Consider the following 21446-nt stretch of genomic DNA (forward strand, 5'->3'; position numbering starts at 1 on the left):
CAAAAAAGTCAATCACGTAATTTAGTTAGAAAACCTCCTTTGCGGCATCGGAACTAAGATCTAGGTGGCGCTGCGAGCACGATCCGGTGGCGGGGATATCCTGTCGCGTTGTACCGCGTAGACGTTGCGCGTATCGCTGGAAAAGTTGTTGAATTAGCAAAGGAAGTTGCAGTCGAGGCCGACCTTTAGTAATGAAAGACGTTGCAAAAATTATTGCCGTGGTTTAGGGCGTGTACAGAAACTGAACACTGCATCTTATGTAGTTGTCATAAGAACTATATTTTGCAATAACGATTTATTAGTTTGATGTGCTGTTGAGTTAATGTCAAAGGCGCCCTCCATAATTGATCAACGTTAGGTCTTGTATTCAAAAATGCTTTGTCTCTTTATTGAGTTAAATTAAAATTTTGCAGAAAGAGACCCGAATCGCTACAACGGACTTAGTTGCAAACACATTACTTTATTCCCGGTTTCAGATTGAATAAAATTGACAGAATGAAATCTGATTGGTTCATCATCATCATTTCAGCCATAGGACGTCCACTGCTGAACATAGGCCTCCCCTAATGCTTTCCACGTTGATCGATTGGTAGCAGCCTGCATCCAGCGCACAGTGTTGCCGGTTCATAGTAGGTAACGGACAAAATTATTTTCGATCTGAACTTACTACCCTTTGTCAGATTTGTATAGAATATAACTATATCTAATAGAAAAAATACATTTTTTAGTTTTGAAATTGGTACATATTTTAGTACAAACTTGGAACAAAAATGAATGCAAAATATCATCTAACTTCAGCTTAATGATTAGGGTTTGTGGCTTTCCATAGCTCGATAGGCTTATATCATCCAAATGTATTTCTTGGTGCACCTTTGTAATGACGTTAAGTATGTTACCATGTGTAATTGACCGCTTGTTTACAGGAACTTGATCCAATTCTCAAACAGCGCCTCGGAAAAATTCTTAGTTTCGAAAATCGCTAAAAACAGCGCGGGTAGTATGTCGTAGCAAAATTTGTTTTTACTACATGAAAATATAATATCTGAGGATAATTTCTATCAATATTTCGTTACGGAAAGTAATGGAAAATATGTACTTTCAGCCTTGTGAGTATAATTTTTAAGGTCGTTTTCAATCACTGTTTTTGTTAATTTTTATTAAATAAATAGGCCTAAGTTCTATAAACACAAATACATTTTCTAAAAGACAGTACCTTGAACTCTAGAACCCATATTTTTAATCGTGTTAATATTGTCAATTGACAAAACAGTGCCTAAATGAATAAAGCAATATTTTTGTTCCAGGGAAACCTTGTTATCGGACGCCCTACTTTGACCAGTCATATTTTCATTTCTGTTAGCAATCTATCCTCAATATTTTGCATTTTCACGACACACATATTCAGTTTGAATAATAGTTAATCAATTTTCGTTTACGGTAAGTTTCCAAAATTTGGTTTTTGTCCGGCCGTGGCAACACTGTGCAGCGCTTCCCTGCTACCTTTACGATGTCGTCAGTCCACCTTGTGGGTGGACGTCCCACGCTGCGTTTTCTTCTCTGATTGGTTATTCAAAACATTTCTCTGCTTCGTTCCGTCTTGGTGGAAACCGGGCCTTAATTTGAACTTTCTGAATTTTCTGTTGTACTGCTGTCTGAATTTAAAGGTAGGCATTTATCATACTAATGCTATTATCTTTTCCCGCAGGGGTGATGGCGAGGGCTGAGGCGCGCGGGTGATGGCGCAGACTCCCTTCACCGCGCTGCCCTGGGGCGTGCCCTACCAGTACAGGTGACCACCAGCTACTAGCATCTGCAGCGTCTGAGACACGCAGCAGATCTGACACTTAACCCTTCGTAAAGTCGCAAAACAACTCCTTGTTGGCCGTTTGGTGTAGTGGTTCAGGTGTACGTTACTCCAGCTGGAAAGTAGCTCCTAGAGTGATATGAGTAGAACGTATAATTAGTTCCCAACATGGTGTAAATGTGCGCCGAATTAGAGATTAGTGCGTGCTGTCGTTTTGGTACAAAACGAAAAAAACGATTCCTGCTGGAGTAACGTTGTTCTAGCAGGAAAATTCTAAACGAATGATCGGAAAGAGAAAAACTGTGTACGAGCAGATAGCTTATATTTGTTCTATTGTGTGAGCTGAAAGTGTGATTTGGACTACTATGCCGAGAGGTCCCGGGTTCGACTCCCGGCCGGGCAGAAATTGAAATGATGAATTTTAATTTCTGTGACGGGTCTGGGTGTAAATATGTATAACATGTACGTATTTAATAATAATAAAAAAAAAATATATAAGTAGTATATCCGTTAAGCTAGCACCCATAACACAAGCATTGAGTTGCTTACTTTGGGGCTAGCTGGCGCTGTGTGAAATTGTCCAAAACTCGTGCAGCTCGCGTGGACGATGGCGATGGCGATCCTACCGATTTCTACTGATCGCCATCGCACACGCCGGCTACACGCGTTGGTTTAGCACTGGTTTAGCGCCGAGCCTTTAGCACTGTCAAGACAAGATGCAAGGACCAATTACTTTCCCCTTGTGTCTGCTGGTATCGAGACATTCGATTGGTTAAAACAACTGTTACTTTTTCATAAGTTTCGAAGTGTTTACTGTGCAACATGCAGCTAGAAGTTTTTTTGCGATTAATAACAAAAGTATTCTAATGATTAAAGGTTCGGCCAAACCAACGCGATCACACGTGATCAGCCGGCGTGCAGAGATGGGGACCAGACTTAATGCATTGATCGCCATCGCTGCACGCGCCGGTTGATCGCGTGTGATTGCGTTGGTTTGACCGAACCTTAAGCAATCTGTTTAAATTCGTAGCAGGTTCCAAGAGACTACTAAGGCTGGGTTGCATCATCTTACTTTAACTTTGACAAACGTAGTGTAACGTACAATAGTTTTAAGTTAGTTTTCTTAACCAATAGTAACATTTCTCCCGCAGAGACCCCGGGGCGGGCGGCGCGCGGCGGGAATACGACCTTGCGCCGCACTACACGCACGCGCACGCGCACGCGCACGCTAATGCGCTTACGCACGTGCCGTGAGTATACCCTGATAATCATCATCATTATTATTTCAGCCATAAATAGTACTGAGCCCGACATAGCTCGCAGAATTGCTAAAATCAAGTGGCAGTGGGCGGGGCACATAGCTCGTAGAGACGATGGCCGTTGGGGCAGAAAAGTTTTCGAGTGGCGACCACGGGCTGGAAGACGTAGCGTGGGCAGGCCTCCTACTAGGTGGACCGACGATCTGACATCACTCCACCATGTACCTCGTCCGCGCAACCACGACCACTCTGACAAGAATGTCCGACTAAGAAGAAGAACTGAGCCACAGTTCCAGCTACTCATGATGTCGTCTCGTTTTATCGCAAAGATTCGCATTTTGATGAGAGCGAGAGATAAAACGAAAATGGGTAGCTGGAACTGTGGCGCACTGTGTCCACTGCTGAACATAGGCCTCCCCCAATGATTTCCACATCGCCCGGTTGGTAGCGGCCTGCATCCAGCGCCTTCCTGCTACTGGTAAACCGCTAAGGGTTAGGGCGGGATTAAAGATTCCTAACTAAAATGTATTTACTTCGTCATAAAATATTGGACACGTAATTTGTTATTTTTCAATCAAACAAACAATATTTACGAAGATAATAATGATGACGCGTTGAAGTTCCGCGTGACGTCATAGTAATTCGCTTTACTACGTAGTAAATAGTAATTTTACGAGCCCCCTTTGAACTTTGGCGCGTTTATCATAAATTAATTACACTTAAAGTTAAAAATACGTGTTGGGTAACTAATTAAAATTATTGTTTTTGTAACTCATATTTCCGTACCGCGCGGGAATAACTTGACATCTCGACCTGCACTTTTTTTTTTATTAGCTTAAACGCTTCCTCTACCTTATACCCTACTGGTATAAAAAACTCAACTCGAAATACCCAAAAATACTTGAAATACAGCTCTTGTTCATAAGTAAATATCTACAATTTAGGCAATAAATATTTGACATAACGATATATCCAATTAATATTATTCGTACAAACATTTATATTTCGATTTATCAATGTATGTCAGAACATGTATCTATTAATATCTCGACTTATACATTTATGGATTTTCGTTTTTAATTTGACAAAAACAGTTATCAAGTTATGATCCCCTCTGAGTACTAAACACATCCATGATATGTGCAGTTGTCTAGTTATGCACGCTGTCAAGAGTTTGGATATTTGGAGTTATCCAGCTATTACCTTCGTATAATCATATTTTTATATGTGTCATTAGCAGTTGTTAAAATATAACATTGTTAGCTTTATATATTTTTTACTTATCAAAGCGTTAATTATTACTTTTATTACTATTTTCAATAGTTTAAAACTAAATTAACGTTTAAATAGCAAGTTGAAAGTAGAAGGATATGTTTAGTCAATAGGTAGGTCTATCTACTAATGTTTTTTTCATAACAGACTAATATCTGTACCCCCAGTGAAAAGGGATCTAACTCGACTTAGATCAAAATCGACTTTATAACATAATGTGAATCTCTGAAAAATTAGCTATTTTTGTATCTAATCGGTATGTTTCTACGACGTATAGAAAAGAAAATAATGTTGTGCCAAATGATACAAGTAAGGCTTTGTGAACTTTTCTTTCGTGTATATTGATACATGTCTACTTTTAACAAAGTGTACCGGAGTCTTCTTTCACTTTTTTATTGTGTCAAGAGGTATGACTCGTGTTACTACTTTTTACACGATTGAAGTTGTTCAGATTGAATTTGTGATTAACAATATAAGATGACGTGTAAAATGTTATAAGTTACTTAGATCAAAAACATTTGAAAATCGCAACTAATAATTTGGTTAATTATTTGGTGTAAAATGATACAACTTAGCCCAACGTCAGATTAAAGGAAAAAATAATGTCGTAGTTTATAAATCAAAGAACTTTAGTTAATAGTTTTAATAAATCTACTAGTAAAACATATAATTGAATTCATAGTGCCTAACGTTGTCAATAAAAGTACTTAATAAGTGCATTATTGAATTTACAAGAACTCCAACTACCAGAAATCTTTATAAACAAAACTCATCACCTTTGACAACAAATTGAACTGGGCGAGTCATGTCGAGAACAAAATAAAAATGACCTGTATAGCATTCCATCAGTGCAAGAGATTGTATGGCCCTCTTACACATATTATTATGGATCACTTGTGTGGTGGCACAGAACACAACTATCCACAGCAAGATCAAAACTCCAAAGCCTGCAACGCCTAGTAAGCATAGTGGGCACTAGTTGTATGAGAACCACTCCATCGACATCACTTGAGTACCTTCTGAATCTTAGATCTTTAGACCTCTTTATTCAGGAGGAAGCGCAAACAGCCGCCCTAAGACTTAAAGGTAAGAACGGCATATAAAAGCAAAAGAAGGAGACAGGACATTCCACGGTCCTGCACAAAACCCTAATAAAAGAAATACCTCTCACCGATTCGAGTGAGGGTAGCCCCCCCCTGAAAATAACCCCAGATACGCCAATGACTCATAATAAAAAGTAAGTAATTAATTAATTTCTTAGGTAGGTAAGTATTAAAAACTAAAAAATATGACGATTTCTTTAATGGTATGTGTCATAAAAGTACCTAACACCATACATTTATATATCACATAACTTGGAAAAAAGTAACAATAATACGGTTCCTTGTTTCGTGATACTGATTATTGCAAATTCCCCAAGTAAAATTCATAAATTATTGTCAAAATGTGTGAATTAACTATTATCTATCCCATATACAATACAAATAAACAAAGATATATAAAACAAATCGAAATAAAACCAAAATTATGTTGGTAATGTTATTATGATTATGCTAATTTATCTTAAAATTGGTCATATATGTGAACTTCAAACTCGTGTCATATAAATTCTAGTGAACGAAACATATACCGAATTTAGGTCATGAAAAACTTAAATAAATGAATTATTTGTTTCATAACTTACATTTAAATTATCATAAATAATTATTTAAAAACCAAGCATCAAAATGTTATCCATAATATCCTTGAATCGGTAGTGTCACGAAATAGGGGACACCCGAAAAATAATATGTACGCTATTTCGTGAGTCAATTAATCGCAATTTTAAAGGAATTCTACGTTTTCATATAACTTTTTTCTAAGCCAAATCCATTGTCAAGGAACACATGAAACCACTATTACAAGTTTTATTTAAATGAACGTTCCTTCGCCTTTTTATAAGCTTAAGAAGTTGGAGCGCTAACCTTACGGTGAGAACAACCTTTGCAAGCCGCACGGCTGTTTTTGGCTCTCTGAGAGTTTGAAGCTTCGTATTGCTCTCATTTTTGGCGCCACAATGTTGGTACTTGGTTTTTTAGATAGCTTAAATAATAGAGTTTTTCTAGTAATGAAGAATTATTAATATTATTTATAAATAATATTCCAATTGCTTATTATTTGAGCTAGAAAAAAAACTTACGAACTTACGTACTATCACGAACTAGTAGCCGTTTACCTTATTCCCGCGCGGTACGGATTTATACATACACTTATTACTCATAGGTTTATAGGCGCACCATCTTACTGCAACGTTAACAAACGTCAAGTCTGTCAAACTCCTTATAATAACACCGGTTATAGTTATAGTTACGGTTAAAGTAAGCTGGTGCTGAGCCTAACTATGAACGAGCGCGACAACTGACCGTCCATTATTATTTTACAGGAGTCTAATGACACTATCTGCTGTTTATTGTTTAAACCTGTAACCTAAAGATATAATAATTTATCTGTTCCAGATGTAAAGGCGAAGAGGAACCGCGACCAGACTATAGGGAACATTACCACCTTCACAGGTGAGTTTTTAAATAATGCTTTATCATACCACCATGTGCTCCGAGATCCATGATCCCCAACCCAACCCTCAGTATACCTACCTAAAAACTCTTGAAAATAATATTTTTTGGAATACAAACCCTCAACATGCAGTTGGCATTATGGATCACCAAGAATCTATCAAGCATAAAGAACATTCGCAATCGCAAGATCACGCTGCGCGTGTCTCCTTCAGTAATATTGCTCACGACAATAAGTCTACTGGGCGTCTCCCCTTTTCAACCAATATGGCTGCAATGTCCTCCGCCTTCACCGAGTCATCTAGACCGCACTGTTGCAGATGCAGATGCTGAGTGGTCAAGTCATTTTGGTTCTAACAACAAATTAAATATTTCATCAAACTGCTATCTTATGAATCAAAAACGTTCTTTCTTCCCTTCTTCTTTCCAGATGCAGTGCAGCGTACAGCAAGTGCGTGGAAGACACAGCTGAGGAGCCGAGAGACCGGGAGGAGGTGGTATCCAGCTCGGCCGAGCACCAGCATTGGGAGGAGAAGTTAGGTATGCAGTTGAACTCTACTGGCACTAAGGCTACAATGACAGTCAAACCATAGTAATGAGTATTGGTCAAACCAACTAAGACTTAGCCATACAAGAGATGTGATGTTGTGAAGTTAAGGGAAAACGATATTTAGGTAGAAAAGTGTGATGAAGAACCCTCAACCAAAATGTTTCTTTCTTTTACATTCAAAGGTACAAAATAATGCATTTACCGCGTAACCGAAAACACAGCGTGGGACATCCACACACAAGGTGAACCGACGACCTGATAAAGGAAACAGGGAGGCGCTGGATGCAGGCCGCTACAAACCATGCGATGTGAAAGTCATTGGGGGATGCCTATGTTCAGCAGTGGACGTCCTGTGGCTGAAATGATAATCATGATGATGTCTGTCAGTATCTATCCCACTACCAAACCAATGTAAACATTATATTATTATAATGCTTAATACATGGATGCTCATTTACATAAGACTTATAAGACTTTCAAACTGTTTCTGTAAACTTTGCAGTGACCAGCTCGTTATGCAGTTCGGCGTCCACTTCCAGGAGTGAAGCGGCTTCCCCGCACCAACACGTCAGCACCACACATGCAGGTATATTCGCACCTCTCGTTCCCACCGCTGCAACTCCTGTGCAGCCAGGATCTACAGCTTGACCGCCAATAACACAACCAGTGAAGGTCAAGTTTGTGCCGGGGGAAAATTAACTGTCATTACAAAATGCAGGTATATACCAGCTCGCACTACGCGTTTCTCTTACTCTTTTACAATTTAAACTGCTAGGGACTGGAATTCACTGCCTGCTGCTGTCTTTCAAATTCAAATTCAAATTTCCCGAGCATTATCCGCCTCTTCAAGGCGAGAGTGGATAAGCACTTACAAGACTATCCTAGACTGCATCTTACTTAACATCAGGTGTGATTGCAGTCAATGTTTTTTGCTGCATAAAAAAAATTCTTCTCGATTCACTCATTCCCGCACTGAGACGCTTTGACCTTAATTGGCTAGGCACTGACTGACTGACTGACTTCTAAGTCACGGGCGGCCGCTAGTTCTTCATAAAACTCAGCATTTTTGTGTGTCCCAGGCGGCGGGCGGCGCGGCGCCTTACAACTGTGGCAGTTTCTTGTGTCTCTACTGGCGGAGGGCGCGCGCTGCGTGGCCTGGACCGGCCGCGGGCTGGAGTTCAAGCTGCACGAGCCCGAGGAGGTAACATGCATCTTATGCTGACGGAACAGAGTCGATAGTACCCCAGCAACGTGGCACACGAGCCTGAGGCAACCTGCGCCTTATGCTGACGGCACAGAGGTGATAATAGCCCAGCAGTGTGGCGCGCTGCGACGCCTGGACCGGCCGTGGGCTGGAGTTCAAGCTGCACGAACCCGAGGAGGTAACCTGCATCTTATGCTGACGGAACAGAGTTTACAATAGCCCAGCAGTGTGCTGTATGGCCTGGACCTGCTGGAGTTCAAGTCGGACGGCGTACGAACTCTCAACATTACGTTAAGGTAAGTGCCCCCTACTTCGGTATATTAAGGCTCTTACGACTTTAACATTTTATTTAAAAATAACCAAGCATGATATCAATATGAAAGCTTTTGTATGCTAAACTTTGGTCTTTTGACAGTAAGTTAATACATTATTTATAGTTATATAGTTTTAAGTTTTTTTTATATTAATTGTTTTGCGGACCTCTTGTTTGGATCCTATTTCGTGACAAAATTTTGCTCTGTTTCTAAGTTCGTGAACTCATGTCCCCTATTTCGGGATAAGATTTTATGCATACAGTTAGGATATTTTAATAATGATTAAGGATTTAATAAATTTAAACACGATAACAAAAATTTTGAATAAAATAATTATGTGAAATTCACGATATTTTACCTGAAATATTCATTAGAAATAATGTGAGTCTAGTATAATATTTTGATTTGTTAATTCTAACATGTGAAAATATTTATATAACCATTAGAAATGTAGGGGGGGGGGGGGAATTTAACCCCCCCCCCCCCCGAACTTCAAACTCGTGTCATATAAATTCTAGTGAACGAAACATATACCGAATTTAGGTCATGAGAAACTTAAATAAATGCATTATTTGTTTCATAACTTACATTTAAATTATCATAAATAATTATTTAAAAACCAAGCATCAAAATGTTATCCATAATATCCTTGAATCGGTAGTATCACGAAATAGGGGACACCCGAAAAATAATATGTATGCTATTTCGTGAGTCAATTAATCGCAATTTTAAAGGAATTCTACGTTTTCATATAACTTTTTTCTAAGCCAAATAAATTGTCAAGGAACACATGAAACCACTATTACAAGTTTTATTTAAATGGACGTTCCTTCGCCTTTTTATAAGCTTAAGAAGTTGGAGCGCTAACCTTACGGTGAGAGCAACCTTTGCAAGCCGCACGGCTGTTTTTGGCTCTCTGAGAGTTTGAAGCTTCGTATTGCTCTCATTTTTGGTGCCACAATGTTGGTACTTGGTTTTTTAGATAGCTTAAATAATAGAGTTTTTGTAGTAATGAAGAATTTTTATAAATAATATTCCATTTGCTTATTATTTGAGCTAGAAAAAAAACTTACGAACTTACGTACTATCACGAACTAGTAGCCGTTTACCTTACTCCGTTTGTCGGAGTTCATTTTTTGAGCCACACGAGCCCGAGGAGGTAACCACCGCGGTTGTGGCTGTAGCCCCTCACTCGGTCACAATTCAGGGAGCTTAATAGATCATGTTAGACACTTCTACATCTACTTATTCTGAAATCTCATCGTTAGGAGTTATCTACATTTTATTTTATTTTTTATCTACAACGAGGAAGCTCTTGGCCTGTATCACACCTGATGGTAAGTGACGATCAGGCCGAAGGTGGAAGCTAGCTTCACCCGGAATCCTCAACCACGGAGGAACTGGCTATCTTACCTCTAACTGCCGGAACACAACAATGCTGTTAACATTGTTGCTGTTAACTACTCTCTCTAGAGACAGAATCGTAGCTTTTTAATGGTCTACTTAAGAGTACCACGTATTTTTTCTTTGGTAGACCGACATTCACGCTGACGTAACTACTCGTAAGCTTTTACTAAGTACCGGTTCTATTCCCAGGTGGCGCGGCGCTGGGGCGCTCAGAAGAACAGACCAGCTATGAACTACGACAAGCTGTCGCGCTCGCTGCGCTACTACTACGAGAAGGGCATCATGCAGAAGGTCGCAGGTACGACTCCTTTCTTTAGGTGATCCCTCTGTCACTTAGGGATCAGTGACAATCTCATAAAACTCATTTTATTTTTTCCAAGTCGGCTTTAAAAAGCAATTTTACACGTCCCAGTATTAACCCTCGGGACAATAAATGGGCCAGTGCTGAGAAGAATAAATAAATAATAATAATTTCAAAGGTTTACAGTCTTTAAAATATCATCATCATCAACAGCCCTTTACAGTCCACTGCTGGACTATGAGCCTCCTCCACTATAGTGGAGGGTTTTGCCATAATCTCCACGCTAGGCAGGCGGGTTGGAGATCGCAGTTTAAAAGATTGATGTTTTTCAGAGAGCGCTGCTGCCCATTCTCTGTTTGATGTGTAGTCCCTAAGTCGCCTCTTACGACACCCGCGGGAAGAGTAGGGGTTGGTGACAAATGTATAAAATATACTTGGTCTTTATATGCCCAGAGCCCTCAGTAGGTTAAAGAAGCCCCTAACTACAGGTGATGCACTCAAGTAAGATTCAATAGCAACTTGACCTTATGTTTTAAGTTTGGGCTGACGCTTTGTCGTGTTGCAAAAGGACTGTTCCCACCATTGCAATTACTGTGTAGCCAGGATAATACAATATAAACCGCCAATAACAAATAACTAAAGCCTGGTCCGTGAGCACGTAGAATCCCGTCCAATGACCCCAAGCTACCCATCCTTATCGCTCGCGCGTAATTATATTGCTGTCGCGACTGTGCGACGCGCGCCCGCAGTGAGTGTGCGAGCTGTTGTCCCGGGGGAAAGTTAAGCTGTCATTGGACCCGCAATGAAATTAATCAGAAGTCGTTGGTCGTGGTCGTTACATTCCCTCTAATATGGTCGAGTGAAGCGATGGCTGGTTCACTCGTCATGTCTGTGAACAGGCGCTGCTTTCGGGGACTGGTCAATCCAAGTTATTCAAATTTATGTATGCGAGTAATTTCTACTAGTATCTTAATATGTAAGTCTAGATATTAGCACGTCACTACCTTGTTTAATATACCACGCAATCTTGTATACCTTTTCTTATAAGATACACCATACAAGAGTGCATGGTAAATTCAGTGAACTGCTCCTGAATTGAATGTACCTACTACTACTATTTCTACTTATCTATATTAACCGGCAGACAGTGGTGACTGAGTTTGTTGCGGGCGCGCTTCTTCTCAGCACTTGCCAAATGTTGGTCTCGAAGCGCTGGTAGGGTAAAAAGATTATGAGACATGTAGAGGCTCCTTAAGAGCAAAATGACGATTAGTAAGAACTATTTATTAGTCTAAACAAATAAAGAAATTTTGACTTGACTTGACTTGAAGAATTTGTCGTGTTGCAGGCGAGCGCTACGTATACAAGTTCGTGTGCGACCCAGAAGCCCTGTTCAGCATGGCGGCGCCGCGCGCGCGCTCGCCGCCCGCCGCGCCGCCCTACGAGCTGCTGTACCCGCCCTACCACGACCCGCGACGATACTACAACGACCTGCCGCACTACGACGCCTGAAGAATGGATTTATTCACAGCAAATATTTTATTGAAACTGTGCCCATATAGGGTTGCCAGGTGTCCGGATAAAGCCTGACATAGTTAGGCTTTTTGATTGCGTGTCCGGCCAAAATAACCTATGTCCGGCCTGTCCGGCTTTTTATTTGGCTGCCGCGCCAGGCCAAAGTCGAGCTACAGAATAAGGCACGCACGCATCAAGACGTTAGGCAACCGATGATGATAGTACTCACTCGTGAGCTCACTAATTACACCCCCCCCCCCCCCTCGTCGCATGTCCGGCTTTTAGGGTAAAATGACCGGCCAAATGAAGCACATGGTCCGGCTTTTGTGTTTTTGGACCTGGCAACCCTATGCCCATACCATAGCCAACATGCCACATTACGTCGCTTGAAGACTCTTAGATATGCCCAATCAAAACTGTGCAGTTAAGTTACTGAAAAGTTTTACTGTAAAACTGTGCACCGTTCAGTAAAACTTTGCGCATGTCAGTAAACACCCTAGGCTGACGTGCACAAATTTACAGCCCACGCTGCGACCAACTAAAAATCTTGCCGCACTACGACGCTTGAGGACTCTGAGCTATTCCCAGTAACTAAAATATTATGTCATTGAGATTGTGCACCAGTGAAAACCCATAATATCATTTACTGACGTGCTCATATCACAAAATGCATCAGCTACCCGCGACGATACTACAACAACCTGCCGCACTACGACGCCTGAAGATTCTGAGCTATTCTCATCCAAGCAAAACTGTGCATAGTTCAGTAGAACTCTGAGCAAGAGCTCAAAGCGGGAAGGCCCGCCCTGGAAAAACTGTGCACATTTCAGTAAAACCCATATATCATTGGCTGAGGTTGCATATTACGACGCATACCTGCCGCACTACGACGCCTGAAGAACACAAATATTCCGACCAACTAACTATATGTCATTGAAACTATGCGCATGCTAGTAAATACCCACAAAATCATTTACTGACGTGCTCATATCACAAAATGCATCAGCTACCCGCGACGATACTACAACAACCTGCCGCACTACGACGCCTGAAGATTCTGAGCTATTCTCATCCAAACAAAACTGCATAGTTCAGTAAAACTGTGCAAATTTCAGTAAAACTGTGCAAATTTCAGTAAAACTGTGCTAATTTCAGTAAATACCCATATATCATTTGAGGTTGACGTGCCCACATTATGAGCTAGCTACGAGCTGCTGTACCCGCCCTACCACGACCCGCGCCGCTACTACAACGACCTTCCGCACTACGACGCCTGAGGACTCTGAGCAAGAGCTCAAAGCGGGAAGGCCCGCCCTGGAAAAACTGTGCACATTTCAGTAAAACCCATATATCATTGGCTGAGGTTGCATGCCCATATTACGACGCACCTGCGCGACGCATACCTGCCGAACTACGACGCCTGAGGAACACAACTATTCCGACCAACTAACTACATATGTCATTGAAACTGCGCATGCTAGTAAATACCCACAAAATGATTTACTGGCGTGCTCATGCTCATATCACAAAATGCATCAGCTACCCGCGACGATACTACAACGACCTGCCGCACTACGACGCCTGAGGACTCTGTGGTCGCCCAGACCAGACTGTGCAGTTCAGTTACTGAACAGTTTTACTGTAAAACTGTGCACATTTCAATAAAACTTTGCGCATGTCAGTAAACACCCTAGGCTGACGTGCACAAATTTACAGACCACGCTGCTACCAACTAAAAATCTTGCCGCACTACGACGAGGACTCTGAGCTATTCCCAGCAACTAAAATATGTCATTGAGACTGTGAAAACCCATAATATCATTTACTGACGTGCTCATATCACAAAATGCATCAGCTATTCACGTCGCTATTACAACAACCTACCGCACTACGACACCTGAAGAACACAACTAAATATGTGATTGAAACTGTGCCCATACCAGTAAATACACACAAAACAACCTGCCGCATTATGATGCTTGAGGAGTCTGAGCTATGCCCAAGCAAAACTGTGCACAGTTCAGTAAAACTGCGCATTTCAGTAACTTACCCCTAAATTGGCTGGTGTGCCTACAAATTTATAGCCCGCGCTTCTACCAGCTACCTATAATATCCTGTCGCACTACGATGCCTGAGGAGTACACAACTATTTCAACAAATATGTGATTAAAACTGTGCGCATATCAGTAAATTTATACTTACCTTACTCGTTTGAGGAACATGTGCGGCTAAATGCATATACTGACTAGGCAGTTTTTGGAATGCATTTTGCAAACACGCGCTCGCTACCTGCGCTGTTTCTTTAACAAGTTACACATTGAGTATGTATTGCATAATGAAATGTCAAAGAATATGATCATTAGGTACTCGTAATAGTAGTTAGTTATTGTAAAGTAATTTTACAGGAATAATTTCTAGGCTCATAGACTACCTACTGTAAGGTTTACAGATAAGTAAATAAGCAAGTACTTACCTACTTGAAGTTACTGAACTAGGTATTGAATAAAAGAAAAAAATGTGTAGTATGTTAAAATTCCTTTAAAAATCCTACCTACTTTATGTAAACCCTAGAAATGCACTATTTTATTTCAAAATTACCGTCATTATTATCAACCGAATGATTTAAATAGTAGATACTTAGTTGGACATAATGTAAGCCTTAGTTAAGTTAAATGTTTTGACTGTAAAACCTCCAAAAATGCGTTTAAAACTTGATTGTAACAGTTGTAAGTTGTAATCGCTTTATAATCCAGTCATCAGTCAATCATCAATCGATACATATCAATTTGTTTAATGTAAACACAAATAAGTAAAGTGACGCATCATCCCATTTCTTTATTGGTTTGCAATTGGCCACGCTTACTCAGCACAAACGAACACCGATTTAACATACAGGGGGTATTTATTTAGTCAGTTACTAATTTAGAACAATCATTACAATGGATGGACAAAAAGACATCTTGTCCACACCCTGTGTTATCAAAAATAACAAAAATGTCCTAAAAGATCCTGATCTCTCCAACAATAATAGTAACATTGTTGTATTTTGTTAGTTGGAAAGTTAGCCAGTTCCTCTGTGGTTGAGGATTCCGGTGATTCCAGGTGAATCATCTATCAAACAAAAAAATGATACTACGTAAGAATCTAATTAATAGTTTAATTAATAAGTAAATTGTATAAAATATGAGATACATTAAGTAGGATTTAGGAATAAGTTTTCATTATTTTCGGCTGTGATAATTTATTTTAGTTTATTTTACTAAAATATTTTCGATTTTCGTAACTTTAATCGTTGATTCTTTGTTTAGTTCTAAGATAGAAAAAGCATTTTTTATTGAAGTAAATTGATTTTCATTTTAAATGTATCTTACAGCTTTTAAGTTGGTAAATGTCGTTAAATCACATATTTTAACTTCAACCCTTGATATTTAGATTTAATTTAGCAAAAAAAAAGACAGTCGGGATTTATCGTGACTGGACAGAATTACATAGGTTTAACATAAAAAAATATGTAAGTACTATTTATGTATTTAATAGTTGTATTTAGGCATAAATGATATTTTAGAATAGTTAATTATTATAGTTAAAATTGTGCAATACTAGAAAAGGAGACGAGAAAATTGAAATTGTTGTGTGACTGGAAGGCAATTTGGAGGTGGTTTCTACGGAATATCATAGATGTAAGGGAACCCAAGCAATCTTGTGAATAATAAACATAATTGTCCATGAGTTTTGTTTTATTTGGACATCAAAGCTAGGTCTGTCCCAAAGGTGGGCATTGGACTGATGCCGACCTTTGGGACAGAGGACCTGAGATAAGCTAGATAGCTACCATCAGAGTAAATACAAATGAGTAGGTCATCTTCATAGAAACGCACCGAGCGCGGTTTGTATGTGAGCGCGCCAATACGTATGCGGCGCGCACGCACACACTGACAAAATTTAGCATGGATTATCGGGGAGCCAGTCGAGCGAGCAGTCGTGGTTGCGCCGAATTTTGTCAGTGTGTGCGTGCGCGCCGCATACAAACCGCACTCGGTGCGTTTCTATGAAGATGACCTACTCATTTGTATTTAGGTACTCTGCTACCATCGATCGCTGGAATATAGTGGTGAAGGTGAACCAACACCTAACACTAGCATAAAAATATGTATTACTTACTTGGATAGATTAACAGGAATTCACACTAAATAGGTAGGTACGGGATTTTGTATCACACAAACACTTTTAAAAAGGTAAAAAGGTATTTACCTTCCCGACGTTTCGACTCGGTTGCACGAGCCACGGTCGCGGGCAGACTGAAGAGATGCGGATTGCGGCGTCGTTTGTACGGTCGCGATGAATTTTCTTCACCCACCCGCATTTTGCTTTATTTTCGTCCGTGGTACAGTCAGTCTAACAAATCTTCCCGTGTCTCGTTTGACCTTTTTAAAAGTGTTTGTGTGTGAATTTACTAAAAATACAATACAACATGAAAGTTTAAAATGTTAACAGGAACATTTGTTACATAGTTTCTTAACGGTTTTACTAATGATTAACCTTTTAAAAAAATAGTTTTGAGTTGTAAAATTTTCTTGTTTCAGTATTTAAGACGCAAAGATTCATACAAACAAACTACAAACGAATGGGAAGGGCCCATTCGAAAAATATATGTACCTATAAAGGATAGTCCTCCTAACTAAGTATGCATGTACGAAGGCACCACGCGCTAACTTTTCACTGCGGTATGTTGTACCTATTTATTTTTACAACAAACGTGTAGTCTGCTGATGTTCTATCAACTGTACCAGAGTAAATACAAATTTTGTATTTACTCCGACTGTACTCTCTTTCATCAAGGTGTAATAAAACTAACATAATATGTAAAAAAAAAACATTTTATTAAAGATAAACACGACGACAGTCTAATAATAACAATAACTATAATTAATACTCGTAGCAAATACGTACAGTTCGCAAAATAATATAATTTTCTCGAAATTTTATTAGCACATTAACAGTTAAGGGCTGATTTTTCAATCGTCTGATATCTTTTAACTATAGAATAAACTTGTCATTTTGACATAATTCCCATACTAAAACTGTCAATGTGCCAAACTTATTCTTCAGTTTAAAGTTATCCGACGATTGAAAAATCAGCCCTAAATGAAATAAGCAATATTTTATGTCTCAAACTGTACATACGAATGCAAACATAAGATATCAACTCATTACTCATTATTATTAAATAAGGCTACTATCCATTGACGCGGAGCGATATAGCGGAGAGGGATGCGGAGCGGAGATGCGGACTGTTTACATCCATTGTGGTCCGGCAAGCTGTATATCTGTGTGGTATGTTCTGTAAAGGGCCTTTAACCTTTTCAGCGCCACGTCAAATACAAAAGCCATCACTCTGACGCCACGCTTGATAAATTTATGATATCAATATAATCATTGTATTCATTATCATTCAGTTTACATAATACTCAATTAGCCTATACTGACATCATTTTTAAGGCGGATTAATCCGTCGTTAGCGGTCAACCTGATAATTATGTAGGTACGCATGTATCCGTCATTGGCGTTGAAAAGGTTAACAAAGAAGTTGAAATTGAATTGCTGGAGATCACATCCAGTTTATTCCGCTTCTTTCTCCGCTTCCGTGCTTCATTTCTCGGCTCTCCTTATTCACATTTCACAAATATAACAGTATTTAAACAAGTTCGCAAATCGTTGTCCAAGTGGGGCGGAGGTTTTATTAAACAATCATATTGGTTAATATTGGCACAGCGTATCTCCGCTCCGCTTCTCTCCTCTCCGCTACGGTGGGCAGACAGCCTTAAGGCTCGTTCTATAGACACTGAGGTCTTCATTCAATACTAGATTGAAACCTATATAGTGCTTGGTTTAAATCAAATAGGTTCCCAAATGGTGCGTTAATTGACAGTTTCTGTCAAAGTGACAGATTGTAACAATTGACAGTCTATTTCATTACTAAGCTACGCCTGAGGTATTAATATTGATATTTATTTATTTTTACAGTACGAAATCAACAATATTTACATTTATTTAACATTGGTACAAATCTTGCTACATAATAAGTCAAAAATACATCTGTCTTATTCTCACCTATTGAGTGTGAAGAAGACAAAAATATCTTTAGATTTGTATGATTACCACAGCAATGTGCGTTTTACTATTTAATACTCTATGGCTGAGTTGCACCACCTCCTTTAACGGTAACTATGACTATAACCGGTGCTTTAGTATGGAATTTGACAGATTTTTGACGTTTGTCAAAGTTAAAGTATGATGGTGCAACCCAGCCTATGACAATTAAAGTTGTAAGTAATTAAAAATATTGCCATAACAAAAAAAACAATATAACAGACATTTTGACGAGTTGGTATAGAAGAAAAATCTTTGATTTCCCTAAAAATAATAATAAGCGTGTTATAATAATGACATTTATACAATTTTAACTAAGGCTGGTTCTCCAGCTTGTGTTTTGCCCTACACAATCAACAAAAACATTTCAACATTCAACAAAATTGGGATGATGACTGGTAATGAAATAGAAATTCTACATCTCCGTCAGACAGATAATTAGAAAATATTAGACTCATATTTATTTTTTTCATAATCGAATAAAATTTTATATTGAGTTGAAATGTCGCGTGACGTCACTTTTGTTTAAAAAACCTACATAGGCGTGACGTAACGCGCCATTTCAACTCGATATAGCACTGTTATTATTTAATTATGAAAGAAAATAAAAAATATGAGTCTAATATTCTCTAATTATCTGTATGACGGACAAATAATTGAAATTTTGTCATCTAGCTTAATATCTAAAAAAAAGTTGAATGTTGACATGTTTTAGTAGATTGTGTAGGGCAAAACACGCTCTGGAGACCCGGCTTAAAATACACATTTTACAAAAACAAATAACAATGTTTAATTAATAAAATATAACCTTAAACACATAATATATCAGAAGTATTGCACTTAATTGTTTTAAAATTATAAATTTTATTAATTATGAGCATTACATCCTCAAAATTTTAAAAATATAAATAAAAAACTAAAAGGTATAATTAAACAAACGCATATTACATGATTTTGGTTATTTACATTTTTGTATACAAAAAAAATCTAGTATATTTTTGCAGTAGTTGATTAACATGTACAGTAAAAATATTAAAAAGCAATTGGGCACTTTAAATAAACCCTGTATATTGCATTATATAATAAACGAAAAATTTCTCACAATTTTGCAACTGGTAACCAAATTACTACAGTGATTTTATAGGCCTAGTACATAACTGAATTAATACCTGAGGTAATAGGAGCTATGGTTGCCAGGTCCAAAAACACAAAAGCCGGACTCTGTGCTTCATTTGGCCGGACATTTTACCCTAAAAGCCGGACATACCTTTTTAATAACTATCTAACGTAGGTACCATAGCTAGCTAACCATTTAGCGCACGCAATTAGCTCCTGAGTACCTACTCTTTGAATTTTGAATGAACATTATTCTGTGGCTCGAGTTTCGACTGGTGCGGTAGCCACATAAAAAGCCAAACAAAAGCCGGACAGGCCGGACAAGACAATATTTGGCCGGACAAGCCCTTAAAAAGCCAAACATGTCCGGCTGAAGCCGGACACCTGGCAACCCTAATTGGAGCAGCACAGAAGGGGTGATATAATGATGTCAGCGACACTTCAGCGCCTCGATTGCGCTAATTTGTAATGCCTCAAATTCATTCGCGTTTCATCTCTAGACTAAACTCCAGTCACACTCCGTTTTCATTCCAGCTGATGTGCAATTCGGTATCGCGGTAAAGTTCACGCGCAAACAAAGACGAAACAACGGATTTAAGCAGCACATTTCATTAAAAGTCCGAACACCTTATTTTTTCACCAAAACAGCAAATGTTCGTGAGGTTTGACTTGCGGTTGAGATAAAGTAGCGTTCCATCAACTTATACACAAAGACGCAGTTGCGTTCCGTTTATGTTAGCTTCGTTTGAACTAGCTGTCAAAGCGACACCGCGATACGGATTTGTCAATACAGCTGAATTTCGTTCATCGTCCAGTAGCGTTGCAGTTGAAAATATATATTTAGCGCAATCGGCGCCCAGATTCCGAAGTCTCGCTGACGTATGACGTCACAACTACACCCTCCAATACCTCTAGAACTGACCAGTAGCCTCATTCACGTAACAAAACTTCAACGACAACAAATCGCTGAATGCGATCCTATCGAGTAATCGTTCTATCAAAATGACCCTTATGAATACGGATTTAGAACTGTTTTTCAATGGGACGACTTACTGAACGTCAGCGAGATCTTGACTGTCAAAATACGTGAATTAGGCCACAGTTAAGTGACTAGACCTATAATAGTACGAATGTATATCTTCATGTGCTAAAGATTGTACAGCATTGAACGACAGACGATAGTGCGTTTTATTAACATTAGCATAAGGCACACAACATTTAACATGTAAAAACTTTTAACTATTTCGCTAAGCTTAGATACAGGGTGTAGCCGAGTACATTTAAAGGTCATAGCAGACTTATCAACTCGGAAAGGGATCAACACCGTATCGCCTTTCGCGAGCTGTCATCGCCTTACGCGCGCTGTCAACCGCGAGGCGTTTACGTTACGGTGCGATAAGTGTGCGTTGCAGTATGGAGTTTCATACAAAGAATACTAACCGCCTCGAGTTGATACGGTTACGATCCCTTAGAGGCCTCGCAAACGCATTATTTTCACTCAAACAGAAAAAAAAACATTAAAATGTAACTAAACGACCACGCTACATCCTGTATCGTCTAAATTACATAATATCAATACTACACTCGCGAGCAAAAGTATGGAATCACTTACATGAAGTTGTTTCCACGCGATCTTGTGTACTAACGAATTTGTTAGTAACAAAAAAAGTATCACCATTTTCAAGATTAAACTTTTGACTTTAAATTGATACCAAATTCATTTAAATCACACCAGTATTTAAAAAGATATCCCGGCTGATGTGAAGAAGTAAGAAAAAAGACATGTACCAACTGTTTGATACGTCGCGAGTTGCGGCCTATTTACCCCTATAAAAGCACGTGTTTTCGGATTTTTGCGTTCACAGGTTGATCCATACACATCTCGGCTTCTTTTGACACTTTACCTGGGATTCTACACCTACAGAAGCAGCACAAATCGTTGCACTGTTGCAAGAAGGGCTCAGCCAGCGGGCTGTCGCACGTCAGCTCCACATAAGTCAGT

At 39.1% G+C, this 21446-nt stretch overlaps 1 protein-coding gene and 1 long non-coding RNA gene across 2 annotated transcripts; one reads left to right on the forward strand and one right to left on the reverse strand.

The window, feature by feature from the left end:
- The first annotated feature begins 1712 nt into the window (after window positions 1-1712).
- Window positions 1713-12175, forward strand: LOC114361613 (protein C-ets-2). Its single transcript, XM_028316714.1, has 8 exons — window positions 1713-1789; window positions 2956-3054; window positions 6831-6887; window positions 7318-7427; window positions 7940-8023; window positions 8517-8638; window positions 10552-10660; window positions 12012-12175. The coding sequence occupies exons 1-8, from the start codon at window positions 1737-1739 to the stop codon at window positions 12173-12175; spliced, it is 798 nt and encodes a 265-aa protein (XP_028172515.1). The 5' UTR covers window positions 1713-1736.
- Window positions 12176-17353: 5178 nt separating this feature from the next.
- Window positions 17354-18813, reverse strand: LOC114361641 (uncharacterized). The gene is made up of 2 exons (XR_003656611.1): window positions 17759-18813; window positions 17354-17537 (listed from the first exon to the last, which is right to left on the reverse strand). It is a non-coding gene; the product is annotated as an uncharacterized LOC114361641 (long non-coding RNA).
- Window positions 18814-21446: the final 2633 nt, after the last annotated feature.

Source organism: Ostrinia furnacalis, unplaced genomic scaffold (assembly GCF_004193835.3).
Source record: "Ostrinia furnacalis isolate ACB-3 unplaced genomic scaffold, ASM419383v2 OfSCF5861, whole genome shotgun sequence".
Lineage (NCBI taxonomy): Eukaryota > Metazoa > Arthropoda > Insecta > Lepidoptera > Crambidae > Ostrinia > Ostrinia furnacalis.